This window comes from Leptonychotes weddellii, chromosome 2 (genome assembly GCF_054177405.1).
Source record: "Leptonychotes weddellii isolate Sample4059 chromosome 2, ASM5417740v2, whole genome shotgun sequence".
In the NCBI taxonomy this organism is placed as follows: Eukaryota; Metazoa; Chordata; class Mammalia; order Carnivora; family Phocidae; genus Leptonychotes; species Leptonychotes weddellii.
In genome coordinates, this window is record NC_138370.1 from 5,056,069 (window position 1) to 5,069,031 (window position 12,963).

General features: G+C 53.5%; 1 protein-coding gene across 1 annotated transcript; it reads right to left on the reverse strand.

The window, feature by feature from the left end:
• Nucleotides 1-1,434: 1,434 nt before the first annotated feature.
• LOC102739314 (XK-related protein 5) lies at nt 1,435-12,159 on the reverse strand. Its single transcript, XM_031036546.2, is given in 8 exon segments — nt 1,435-1,702; nt 3,174-3,305; nt 3,308-3,382; nt 4,368-4,452; nt 4,454-4,553; nt 10,225-10,253; nt 10,255-10,412; nt 12,102-12,159. Coding segments are annotated over 8 exon segments (834 nt in total). The 3' UTR covers nt 1,435-1,505.
• Between the last annotated feature and the right edge of the window lie 804 nt (nt 12,160-12,963).

Below are 12,963 nucleotides of genomic sequence, written 5' to 3' on the forward strand. Positions count from 1 at the left end.
AGTCCCCGGCTCCGATGAGCACGCTCAGCACCCCATTAGGCCGAGCGGAGCCTGAAGGAGTCTGTAAGTCACCCGGGCGAGGGCCGTATGACATGCCTGCACTCCGGTGTGGTCCACTTTCTCTCCTTCCCACTTACCTGCTCTGACCTCTGGGTTCTCGTGACCGAGTGAGCGGCTGGGAAGGACAAAGTTTTGTTTCCCTTCCTCCCGTAACAGCCTCTCAGACTCCTGGGGATAGGACAGTGACAGACGGCAAATGGAAACCCTCTCCGCGTGTCCCTCCAGCTCGTCAGGCACGCTGGCAGGGGGACACCCTGCTCTGCAAACACTAACTCCCTTTTATTTGCGTGCGCGGAGTGGGCTGGAAGCTGCTGCACCCCCAAGCAGGGCCGGACCCTGCGTGTTCCTCGTCCTCCCGCACAGCGAGATGGGCACGCTTACTCCTCGTTCTCAGACGTGGAAATCGAGGCTTGCAGAGGCTCCATAACGTGTCCAACACCACGCATCCTCACGGTCTGTGGGCCCCATGGCTTGTGGTTGATCAGCCATTTGGGGATCTCCTAAAAGCAGGAGGTGACCACACCACCCGCCTCTCCTGGACAGGAGCTGCCCCTCCTGCCCCTTCCATTTGCTCATGGCTCCGTCCTGCAGGGTCTGCTCCCCTGAAAGTCTCTTCCCCCATTCATCATCAATAATGGCCATGAGGCGCTGGTTCTTGTGCCCCAAGTTACTTATTTACTCTTCACAGGGGACCCCGGGAAGAAGGTGGATCTTATATAATCGTCACAGCAACACCAAGAGGCCTTGTTCTCAATGTGTGATGAAAAAACAGGTGTGGAGCGTTCCAGTTCCCGGCCGAGTGGGCTGGTAACAGTGAAGGGCGAGCCACAGTCCCAAAGCAAGCTGCCTGATCCCAAAATCTGTGCTCTGCAGTGCCGGCTACCTTTTCTCTCCCCCGCTCTTGGCAACGCAGCTTGGCTTCCACCTTCTGGTCCAAAGCATCTCTGGTCAGCCCTGCAGGAAGTGATCCTCACCGTCCTTGTGAGTTCAGGCAATCTTATCTCCTAGGATTTACCCACATTCTGCCTTGTTGTTTGGTTATCTGGGTATGGAGTTTATCCCCCTGACGGACTAGAAGAAGCCTGAAGACAGGCCTCCTGTCACCTTCGTGCCTTCTGCACAGTCTAGGGCCATGCCTGGAACCCAGTAATGATGGAGTTGATGAACAAGGACACCGTGTATGTGACTTAACATAGCTGAGCTGTGATGCTAGCTATCAGACGTAAAGAGTGTCTACAAAACACAGTTCTCGCTACGGTGACCACCGTGCAAACAACTGGACGTCCCGGTACCATTTTCAGAGCTTGTCATCATTTCTGTTCAAGATCCAAGCTCCTTTTAGAAGCTTTCCTAAGACTAAGCTGTTCCTTCTTACATAGCTGTGTGTGCACGAGTACACACACGCACCCATGCACTCTGTACATAGAAAATGAGCACATTTAGGATTAAAGAAAGCCATCATCCCCACTTGCCATGTAACACATGGCCATCCGATGTCAGGAAGGGCTGTCCCAGAAGTTGAGGTAGCAGAGGATGTACCCGGCCCCCACGAGCAGATCGAACAGCTTCCAGTGGCAGATGCTGTCCACGATGTCACTCCTCTGTGCCACCAGCCAGAAGGTCATCACCAGCCCGTGGGCACCTGGAGGGAGGCAGGCCGAGGACGTCAGCGTCCAGGAGGGGAGGGGGCGGGGCAGGGACAGGGAAACTGGGGCTTCGGAGCTGTCCTCTCTGCACTGACCACACCTTACTCAGCATCCAGTGATTCGACAGGAAACCCACACCTTTTATCTTTGCCCCTATTGTCTCACTGGATCCTCACAGTGGGTAGTAAACTGATGTGGGGATGAAAAAACAAAGACTAGCTTCAGTAACATCTTGCAAACCTCACTTCCTGATGCCCTTCGAGTTCAGGAGGTGTTGAAGGAGGCAGTTAGGAACCCCCCGTCTCCCTATGTTTTTAGTCACTGCTTCAAGAGTCGCAAGCCTCCACGTCCAAAGAGAAGAGCTATATGTGATCCAGCTGTAATTTCTAGTCCCACATTTTAAGATGGATAATACCTAACTGAAGTTGGAGCAGAATTTTTTTAAATGAATAAAACAGTTAATCTTTCTTTAGGAGCACAATTTCTTTAAAAAAATTTCTCCTTTCTGCTAACACGTGTATTAAGGCTCAAGTCTAAATATTTCTCAATGCCTCCTATTCCCTAAAACATGAGTACACTGTTCCTTGTTGCCGAGTGTATTTGCTGATGTCCAGAAGAGATACCTCTCCTTGGCAGGGACACCCAGACCCCTGCAGGACTCCTGCAGGGTCACGCAGACCCCGTGGCCACCACTCTCATCCGTGTGCGTCTAGACTGAGGGCTGGGGGTGGGGCTTGGCTCAGTGCAGGTGCCCTATTGGAGACAGAGAAGAGGTCCAAAAGCCAGCATTCAGAAGAAATGGAGGGCTCTCAGAAGCTGTGCGCGACATCAAAGTATGTACTGTATATTTTGTATCGGGTCGGGACAGGCAGGACCCTATGCCTGTTTGTCTACAGAAGAGATTTCAGCCCGTGATACAGAACACGGTCTGTGTCGTGTATCGTGAGCACAATTGCAGCTGTGCTCTGGACTTGGCCGGGCGTCGGGGCTGGGCTCCCTAAGCTAAGGGAGTGTGTCTGCAAAGAGAGGCACCCTAGGCTCCTCCCCTCCATGGACGCTCACGGGGGATGGAGTCCATTCCTCTGGGCTCTGACTCTGGACTGGCCATGGAGAATACAGCAGAAGCCACGCTGACCCAGGGCCAGGCCAGTTTTAAGAGGACTGACAGCTTCTGTTTGCTTTCTCTCAGAATTCCCAGCTGCCGTGTCCACAGCCCCAGCTGCTCTGTTGAGGAGAAAGTGGGCGCCCCGGGGTGCCAGGCATGTGAGCAAAGACGCCGTCTGTACGGCCAGCCCAGTGAAGGCTCCTTATGGACCCAGACACCCGCCGTCCTACTGCACCCACCTGAGATCCCCCACCCCCTGGCAAGAACCCCCCAGGTGCCCAGCGAGCCCCCCGGAACCGAGGTGGTTTTAAGGCATCAAGGTCTGGGGTGCTTTGTTACACAGCCCCTGACAGCCTGCTTACCTCCAGAAACCAAAACCCAGATGTGGTAAGCTCTGAAGAAGAGAGCCAGGCTCAGGACACGGACCCCCAACATGCCCATCCTCCAGGGCTGCTGGTAGAAGAGGGTGGCCCATGGCGTGAGGAGCTGACCAGCTTCATGAAGCCCACGCATTGGGCATGGCACACCAGGGCCCAGGCCAGCGCGGACCAGGAGCACAGCGTGCTCACACCTGGAGGGGAAGCGGACAACAGCGGTGTTTGTGGGGCACCTAACCTCTCCATAAAACCTGGCTTCCCCACGGGCATCCCTAACCAAGCACCTGAATGGGTGGATAACACAACCCCGTGTATAGACACGCATGCCTACGCATAGGAAGCAACAAGGACGCGTGGGAGATATTTTCTCTGCATGATGCAGTGGGCGCTCCTCCCCAGCAAGGGAGCGGGGCTCTTCCCTTGTCCGCCCTTTAGGAAAAGTGGCCGAGTCCCTGATCCTCTAAGCCCTCCCGTCGAAGCTCTGTCAATGATGAAGCAGTTAGATGGCCCTGACCATGGTATTCCCTCCCAAATGCACTTTGCTGTTCAAGCCCTAGGAAGCAGGTTTAGGCACAGCAATAAAACAATAACACAAATTGTGCCGGGCCCCACCATAGGGACGACCAGAAGGACAGCGCTGTCATGACTTGCATGCATTTCATGTAAGCACACATAAATGTGGATGCTCGGAACAAGAGAGGAGGAGGAGGAGGATGCTGGGAAAGAATCAAGATGTGACCAAGAGAAAACAAGACACAGAGAGCCTTCACTGGAGAAAATGCAGGTGGGACACACATTCACTGGATCAGAGTTGCTCTCAGTCTCCACAAGGCTCTCAGGCTCAGGCCTCTGTCTGCGTCCAGTCAGGCCAGTGACTGAGGACGCAGGAGAAACAGGCACACAGATCCTACGAAGGGGCCGTGTGGGGTCCCTTCCCAAGGTGTTCCCAGGGTAATGTGACCATCTACAATTTCTACTGCATGGACTGACCCCCACCAAAGCAGCCAGCCCCAAACAAAAGCCGATTCGAACCATCGTCTTGTGCTGGTGAGTGTGGGCTGCCCTCTTTCTCCCCAACAGGGGAAATCATCGATTGCCAGGATTTACTTACATCAGGCATTCCTTTGTGTTCCCCTTGTGAAGTCAGGCGGTCCGTGCTCGGGGGTGGGCTTTTCTCACCTGGCACAGTATCTGTGAAGTCCAAGGCGAGGAAAACATGCGTCTGGAGCAGCAGGTGGGGCCCCGGCTGCATCAGAGCTTCCAGGAAGGCGGAGGGCAGACAGGTCAGCCTCCTGCAGCAGCACCTGGTCTCGGCAGGAGGCTTCCCACTCTTTCGATAGAGCAGTGGACGCAGCATTCCAATGCCTGAGGAAGAGCAAGGCCCGGGGTGCAGAGCGAGACTGTGACAGTTTCAACAGGATGCCCCACACCCCTCTTCCTGGCCGATCAGTGACAGACACCCAGCATTCTAGAACAAGCTGCCCTGTCCAGGCATCAGAGCCCCTGAGCTGGTGATCCTGCTCCGCAAGGCCGGCCAGAGGCCCACTCTGCCCACATGTGGGCGGGATCGGGGTGGCGGGATGGGAGCCTGGACCAGACAGGCTTGCTGGGGGCTGCTCTGGGCCCTGCAAGGTCTGGCGCTAACCCTGACCTGTGTCTTCCACCCCAGGACTTCTTGGGATGGGAATTAATTGGCTCAACAAATGTGTGCTGCAAGGCATCATGCTGTCCTTGCTTTAGAGCATAAGGAAATGAGAAAACTCTTGTCCTCATTGTCACAGAACGTGGAACTTTGTGTGTCTCTGCAACTGGGGCAGGCACAGGGCAGAACAAGGAAAGAAACGGGGGCTTCCCTGGGGACAAGACGGGGGCTGGAGCGTGACGGGAAGGTGTCACAGTCTGGCTGGGCGACCTTCCTACAGTCGAGACAAAGGAAGCAACACGAAAGAAAAGAAGTTTGGAAATGTTCCTGTGTCATCGTGTTTCCCATCAACCCATCCTAGAAACTTCTGCCTATGCTCCCGGCTTACGAAAGCTGTCTGGAAGGTGACACGGGGCCCCATCCTTTACCACCTGAAGAGTCGTGTAGCAAACGGGAAAACGAAACCACTCCCCAGGCACACACGCTGGGGCACCGTGGACTTGGGGTTTTCACACAGCAGTTCTCCCTCGTGCACCCAGGTCCCCCCTCGGCGTCCTCACGAGCAGGAACAGGGGTGATTACTACACCTGCTCACAGCAGGGACAGCTGTGTCCACCCAGGCCGTCTGGGACTGTGAACGTCTGTCTTGTCCAAGTTAAGAAAAATGGGGGAGGGTATCTTAATTTATCTCATCCTGAATCCGAGCAAGATGCATCTTTAAAGTCACCTGAAAAGCTCCCTCCGTAAGGGCCTCCCTAGGACTCTGGCTATGCGGATTACGAGCCTCGCTCTGATCTCTGGCCAACACGTCTGTGGCCAGAGCGGACAGGGGTCCTCTTTGAAACGGGTTTATTCATGGTTCCAAGGGCCCAGGAAAGATGCTTAAGGAAGCGTGTTCCTTTTTCATGATTTGGAATCCTGGAGTGAACTGATTTCTTACTGAGTCTTTGAAGCTGTGAGATCTGACACAAGCATAATGTTAAGAAAAAAACCCAACAACAACAACAGAGAAGGTCAGGACTGCAAACATCAGGGAGGGTAGCTTTCCTTCCAGTCCCGAATCATCTGTTCTCCCTCTTCCTACCCTCCCTGAAGCCTTCACTAGGTCAATGTGCATTTTCGTTGGGTTTTTGCCACCTGCTGGAGACAGAAGGCATGAAGGAAAGGAAGCAAAGGAAAGACTTTCTCCAGAAGCCCGGGGCTCAGCTGGGGAGAGAAACCATATGCTCATGAAAAGTTTAAGCAGGAAGAAAATCGTGTCAAATCAAGCTGTGGATCATGGTGGAACGAGTCTGGGGCCCGAGGACAGTGTGGTCAGGGAGGGCTCCCAGCAAAGAAGGGGCGCACGCACCTTGGACAGGCAGACGGGAGCAGGGCTGAAGAGAGCACATGTGGGGCCGATGGGGCAGGAAGCGGCCACTGAAATGGTGGGTCCATGCTGGGGACAGTGAGGTAGGGGCCGGACAGCAGGAGCCTCTTCTGGTCTAGCTGGGGGTTTAGGTCTCGTTTCTAAGAAATAAAGAGCCAGGGGGAATGTAGTCCACCTGGTTTTGTGAATGGGGTGTCTGGGTCCCGTGACAGAGGGAGGAACTCAGGTGATGACATCACTGGAAACTGTTGGGGACACTGGGGTCACAGCTGAGGCAAGGTGGGGGTGGCAGCAGGAAGGGAGAGGACTGGTCACTATCTCCGTCAAATTCTGTCCCAGGGGTTGATGCCTCATTCTGGGTCCCCATCGGCTCCCGCCCAGATTTCTGGCTGCTTGCCTGGGCCCCGGTGTCTCCCCACTGTGCCCCATGGTCTCTACCGTCCCCACCACCCCCACCCAGGGCCTCACTGGACTGTGTTATTCCTTGGTTTAAACCTTTCCATTGGGTCTCCAATGCCTGGAGGGTAAAACTCAAACTCCTCGCCCAGTTGCAAGTCCCTGTGTGACCCAGTCTAATCTGTCTCCAGCCACACTCCTCCCATCTAGAAAATTCTCACCCTGCGCTCACACTGCTCACCAAGCACACCGCCTCTGGGAGGTTTTCTGCCTCTGCAGCGGGGGCAGCTGTTTTCCGGCTGGGCCACGCCCCCGTGCCCAGGCTGGTGGGCCCCCCCCCCACCGCCTCAGGCCTGATGCTTGGGCTCCAGCACCAGGATGGGGTTCCCAAACGTGAACTTTAATCACCTGGAGCCCTGTTTAAGTATATTTGCGGGACCCCAGGCCCAGAATTTCTGGTTAAATAGATGCATTTGGAGAATCAGAGAAAGTCTGCTGTGATGTGATGTGGGTCCCGGTGCATCTTGAGGTCTTGCATTTTTAAGGAGTCCCCGGTGGTGATCCGTGGCTGGTCCCCCAGCACGGCAAACACCTTCTCTCTGTTCTTCTGAGTTCCCTGCTTACAGCTGCGTCCCCGGTTAGGCCTCAGAGCCCACATCTCCATCACGTGCGTCCAGGCCCTTCTGCCACACACATCTCCAAGCGTGAACAAACGCGCACCCAGCGCAGCGCAGCGCAGCGCAGATGAGGGTATAACATTTCTAGTTGCATTAGGAACAAATGCTCCAAGCGGACCCTCGGAAACACAGTAATTAACGTAACTTCGGAATGAAGTTTCTCAGCAAGCTCTGGTTTGTCCTAACAGCTTAAGTAAGAAGCCATACGTACCCACTTCATCTAGAACAGTCTATCACAGGCCCACAGCTTGAAGAAGATGCGTACTGCCCTCCATCTTCATGCTTTTTGGTGATGTTGAACCTGAGATAGTGAACAGCTCAAGGTTTTGGGCTATGGCTGATTCTTTTTTTAATCTTTTTTTTTTTTATTGTGATAAAATACAGATAACCTAAAATTTGCCATCTTAACAATTTTAAGTGTACAGTTCAGTGGTATTGATAATTTATTAAATTAACATAATTTAAACCAATGCTACAACAGATTATTAATAATTTGTAGTAATTCATAATGGTGTGCAACCATCCCCACAATTCTTTTTATCTTGTAAAACTGACATTCTGCACCCATTAAACATTAACTCCTGAACCCCCTGCATCACTGTTCTACTTTCTGTTGACTAAGAACCTCGTGTAACTGGATTATACAATATTTGCCCTTGTGGGACTGGCTGATTTTACTTAGCCTAAAGTCCTCAAGATTCATCCATGTTGTAGAATTTCCTTCTTTTTAAAGACTAATTAATACTCCATTGTGTGCATAGGCCACATTTTTCTCATCCATTCATCTGTTGATTTGCTTTGCTTGCTTTGCTTCACATTTTTAGCTATTGTGAATGCTGCTGCCGTGGACACGGATGTATAAGTATCTTTTCCCAACCTTGTTTTCAATTCCTTTAGGTACATACCCAGAAGTGGAATTGCTGGATCACATGGTAATTCTGTTTAACTTTTTGAGGAACCTCCATACTGTTTTCCAGAGTGGCTGCACCAGCTTGCGTTCCCACCAACAGTGTAGGAGGGTTCCCCTTTCTCCACATCCTTGCCAACATCTGTTGTTTCTTGTGCTGTTGATTTTAGCCATTCTGACTGGTGTGAAGTGGTATCTCATTGTGGTTTTGATTTGTATTTCCCTGATGAGGAGTGATGCTGAGCATTTTTTCATGTGTCCATTGGCCATTTGTATGTCTTCTTTGGAAAAATGTCTGTTCATGTCTTCTGCCCATTTCTTGATTGGATTCTTTGTTCTTTGGGTGTTGAGTTTGATAAGTTCTCTGTAGATTTTGGATACTAGCCCTTCATCTGATGTGTCATTTGCAAATATCTTCTCCCATTCTGTCGGTTGTCTTTTGTTTTTGTCAACTGTTTCCTTTGCTGTGCTTTGGGGATGGGGTAACCGGGTGATGGGCATTAAGGAGAGCACTTGATGTGATGAGCAAAGGGTGTTATATGCAACTGAAGAATCACTAAACTCTACCTCTGAAACTAATAATATGAATTAAAAAAAAACTTAGAGCCAAATGTGTGGCTCACCGTGAACAACTGTATGTTTTCACTTTATCCTGTTTTCTGACCTATTGTTCCCCTTCCTGACTTTTCTCATATCTTTTTTTTCCTTTTAAATTATGTTTTTTTTTAGTTCCCCTTATTTTTTAAAATAGAAAGAGACATAGCTGACTAGCTGTTCTTCTTGAGGCCTAATTTTCATGACTCTCTTCCCTATCCATCTTAGTGTTAATACATACCAGAAACTCATACCACCGCTTACGAAACTTTGAGGGAGCATGGAGAAGCAAAGAATGTGGAGCCACAGGTGGACACCAGCAGCATGAATACAGATGCATTGTGGGCCTGACACAGCCCCGTCCCTGCAGAAGGCACTGGACTGGATGGGCCTGAGGGTCCTCACAGAGCCCCAGAAGGCAGACTTATCGGGCAGTTATTCTGGAAGCTTCTCTCAAGTGACTGGCATTCACTGAACTCTCCTTCTGAGTTATCACATGTTTGGTTATCTGTCCTCAAGGTCACATACAGGGCACCCCAGCCCTTAATGGGTTTCCTCCTAGGCTGGGCTGAGGGAAGGGGCTGAACATCTCTACTATGGTAGATGGTGCCCAGGAGGGCCTTGAATCCTGAAGGCATAAACCACCAAGAACAGCCAGCAGCAAGCTCAAACTTGCACTGACTTCCTGAACACCCTTCCAATCCTCGGCCTTTAGGACTTAACACACATGTGAGCTGCATGGCTTCACTGATATAATCACCAAACTTTTCTTCCCTTTTTTTTTTATTCCTGGGACCTAGGGGATTATGAGGTGGCTAAGAGCTGAAATTTGCCATTTACATAAGCTCACAGACAGGTCTCTCCTGACACTCCAGGTATCCAAGTACTCCCAGTGAAACCAGTATCTTACCTGCAGAGGGCAACCACAGGTAAGGCTCCTGGGCACCAGGCCCATCGAGGCTGCTTTGTGTATGGAAAAAAAAAAAAAAAACCTGGGCCTGGCTCTCAAATGGCTTTGTCCTGAAATAAAGCCTTGAGCCCAATGTCACCAGGCCAGCTCCACGGCCTAGTCTGTGGCTAAATCTATGCCACCTTCTTCAACTAAGGTAGCAGGGGTTTAAATGCAACTGCCTTAAGTGAGGCCCTTTCTACGGCTCCAAAGCCTTGACCAACAAATTAAACAAGAGCAAGACGGAATTTGGCCAAAGACACACACACACACACTGCTTTTGAAGGGTCACAGCTGCCTCTGGAAGGAGCTTCCTGATGTTAGAGACGCTCAAGGAAGTGCAGGCTGGAAGAGGGGATGCCTATCAGAGCAGGGGTTCAAAGTGGTGGCTTTGAGCATCCTTCCAACCTTGAACTTTTATGACCCTAGGATAGAATGCATAGGCTCCTACTGCACTTAAGAAATCCCTCTCCACGGGTGAAAGGAGGCTGCTTGTTCCTACCGCTTCCACAGGCCAAGCTGAAGGAGCGGGAATTAGTACGGCCAGCAAACAATGACCTTGGTGTCCATCTGCCCAGAACCACAGATCGCTCAGGCCCTGGACCAGGAAGCCAGGTAGTAGCACAGAAAGGGCCAGCCACCCCCAGAGGAGCTGTCCTGGGGTGAAGTCGTAGACCGTGGAGTAGAGGCCTGCGGGATAAAAGAGGAAAGGCGAGAGGGTGAGTGCAAGGCTGGAGGGGAGAGTGAGGGCCCCTCCAACCCCGCATCCTCAGCACGGGCAGGGCTCCCTGCTGGACCCAGTCCTGGAGCAGGCACGGCCAGCTCGCATTCTAGACAGGCCTGTGGAGGGATGAAGGTGCCAGGCTCATGGTCACAGAGAGGGGCTGTTGGCTTGCATAGGACAGCATGCACAAAAACTACTTGGCACCTGGTATGTGCATTTAAAAAATGCTAATCCTCCTCTCTGGGGATTTATTTTTTAATTTTTGAGGATGCTAGGGTAAAGTAACATAGAGGAAAGGGACAAATCTAGGTGAGGGTCTGTACTCCCAATCAGTGACAGTGGGGGGGAGGGGGGCTTGTGTCTGTTCAGCACCAGTAGGTGCACAAATTCACTCTAGTCGTTTTATGTGATCATTCCTTGGGTTTTGCAATATTTAAGTTTAAAATGGATTTATGGGCACACAAAGCTGCGAATTGTAGTGGAAACGCAGCATTCCCCCCGGGGCCAGATAGGAACCCTGCAGGGCGGGACCGAGGGGCCAGGGAATGGACTGGCTCTGTTGGGAGTCCTAACCACCTGGGCTTTCTGCTCCCCACCCCCTCTACCCGCCAAGGTAAACCAGGGTTTCCGGCACAAAAAAGTCTTTGGAGGAGTCACCACCCTGCCTAGGCCCAGCAATGCTGAGGCCGCAGTTGGTTCTCCGGTGAGAGGAAAAGTGGGCACAACGTCTCCGGGAGCACCTGGGGTGAATACTGACACGGGGCTCCTGTGTTGCCGGAGGCCAGCCTGTCTGGGCGCTGGACCAGGGAGATTTGGAGCAGACCTCCCTCGCTCCCTCGGCCTCCTCCTGGGTGAAGCTCTGGCGCAGGGCGCCACTGAAATCGCGCTGCGGGGACGCCCCAGTGGGACCCACAGGGACAGTCTTGCAAACTGGAGATTCCACCAACCCCGAGGCAGCAAGTTGCCCATAGGGGTAAAGTTGACAGCCGCCGCCTGCCGGGGGTCCCCAAGTACGTGCGTGCTGGGAGGGGCGCGGGGCCCTGGAGGTCTTGAGGCTGGGACCTCATTAAACCCCCACCCCTCCCCAGGGACTCCGCTGAGACAGACCCATCAGCAGGGAGCCCGGCGCAAGTGGGCGGAGGCCTCCTCCTCCCCACAGAAAGAGTTACAAGTTCAAAGCAGAAAGGCGCTAACCAGTGTTGCCATCTTGCTGGGCCAGGACGAGCTCCCCCAGCAAGCCGTCTGGCCCAGTCCTGAAGCCCGCAGCGGATTCAAAGTCCTCCAGGGCCACGCGGCCGCCTCCCCCGCCGCCGAGACCCCCGGGCAGGCCGGGGCGTGGGGGTGGAGGTGGGGGTGGGGGTGCGCAGCTCGCACCGCGGCCATCGGCTGCGTCCAGGAGGCCTTTCCGGAGGGAAGGGCGGGAATACACGTGCCCAGGCTCCAGGAGAGGACCGTGCACCCGCGGGGACCCACCGAGGACGGGGAGGGCGGGCGGGGTGCCACCGTGCACGCACGGGCGCCCAGAGCCTAGCGCCGTCCGGGGCAGGCTGCCCTCCGCGGCAGAAGCGGCCCGTGCGTCCCGGGCGTCCGGATGGGTCGGGGGGCTGGAGGGGTGAGCGGGGCAGGCGCCCAGCCTGGGGCCGCCCCGCACTCACGCGCGCTCTGCTCGGCCGCCAGCAGCGGGGCGGACAGCCCCAGGGCCCCCGGGTGCATCCTCCGCGCCGCCGCCCCTTGCCCTGCCGCGGCCTGGTGGAGGGGAGGCTTCCGGCCCCAGAACCCACTTCGGGAGCCCTGGGGGCGCCGACTCCCTGCTGGTTTATCCCAGGCGGCTAGCCGGGGACAGAGGCAGGGCAGCCCTGAGTCTTCGGGTCCCTAGGTGGGTAAGTACAAATCAGATCAGGCCCCTCGATGTGGGCAGAAGTTTCCTCTGCCGTTCCCCAACCTTATAAGGGGCCCTGGAGAAGTACTGCGTGATGGTTGTGACTACAGGTGGGCTGGTCACGAGGTGGTTAAACTGGTCACTGCCTCTGGAGCCGCTGAAAGCCCAGTGAACCACTAGTCAGTGCACTGGGATGTTAACTGGTCTCACTCTCAAATCCATCCGGATCTCTGTCCTTGCAAAAGCCTTTTCCGGTTAATCCGTGCTTGAGGATTAACCAAGATTGCAGTGTGCGAGAGGTCAAGCTGCGCACTGGAAAGCTTTCAGGATACATCTACCTACCTCACTCTATAGACTATATACAGTATAACTTGGTGATGGTGATAGTGAATTTGGGGTCTTTAACTCCTAAAGCAGGCAATTAGCCAAACCATTCCTTCTTTTTATTTGGGAGGAGTTTCCAGCCACCATCCTTGAGTCAAGGGCATTTGCCACACTGGTTTAATTAGATGGACTACTGCCCTCTTCCCTACAAAAACCCTGTAGTAGAAAAAGCCAGAGTTGAAGAACTTACCATCTTGGAGGGGAAAAATGGTTAGACCACTCAGTGAACCTGTAAAGCAAAGGAACCCACAAAA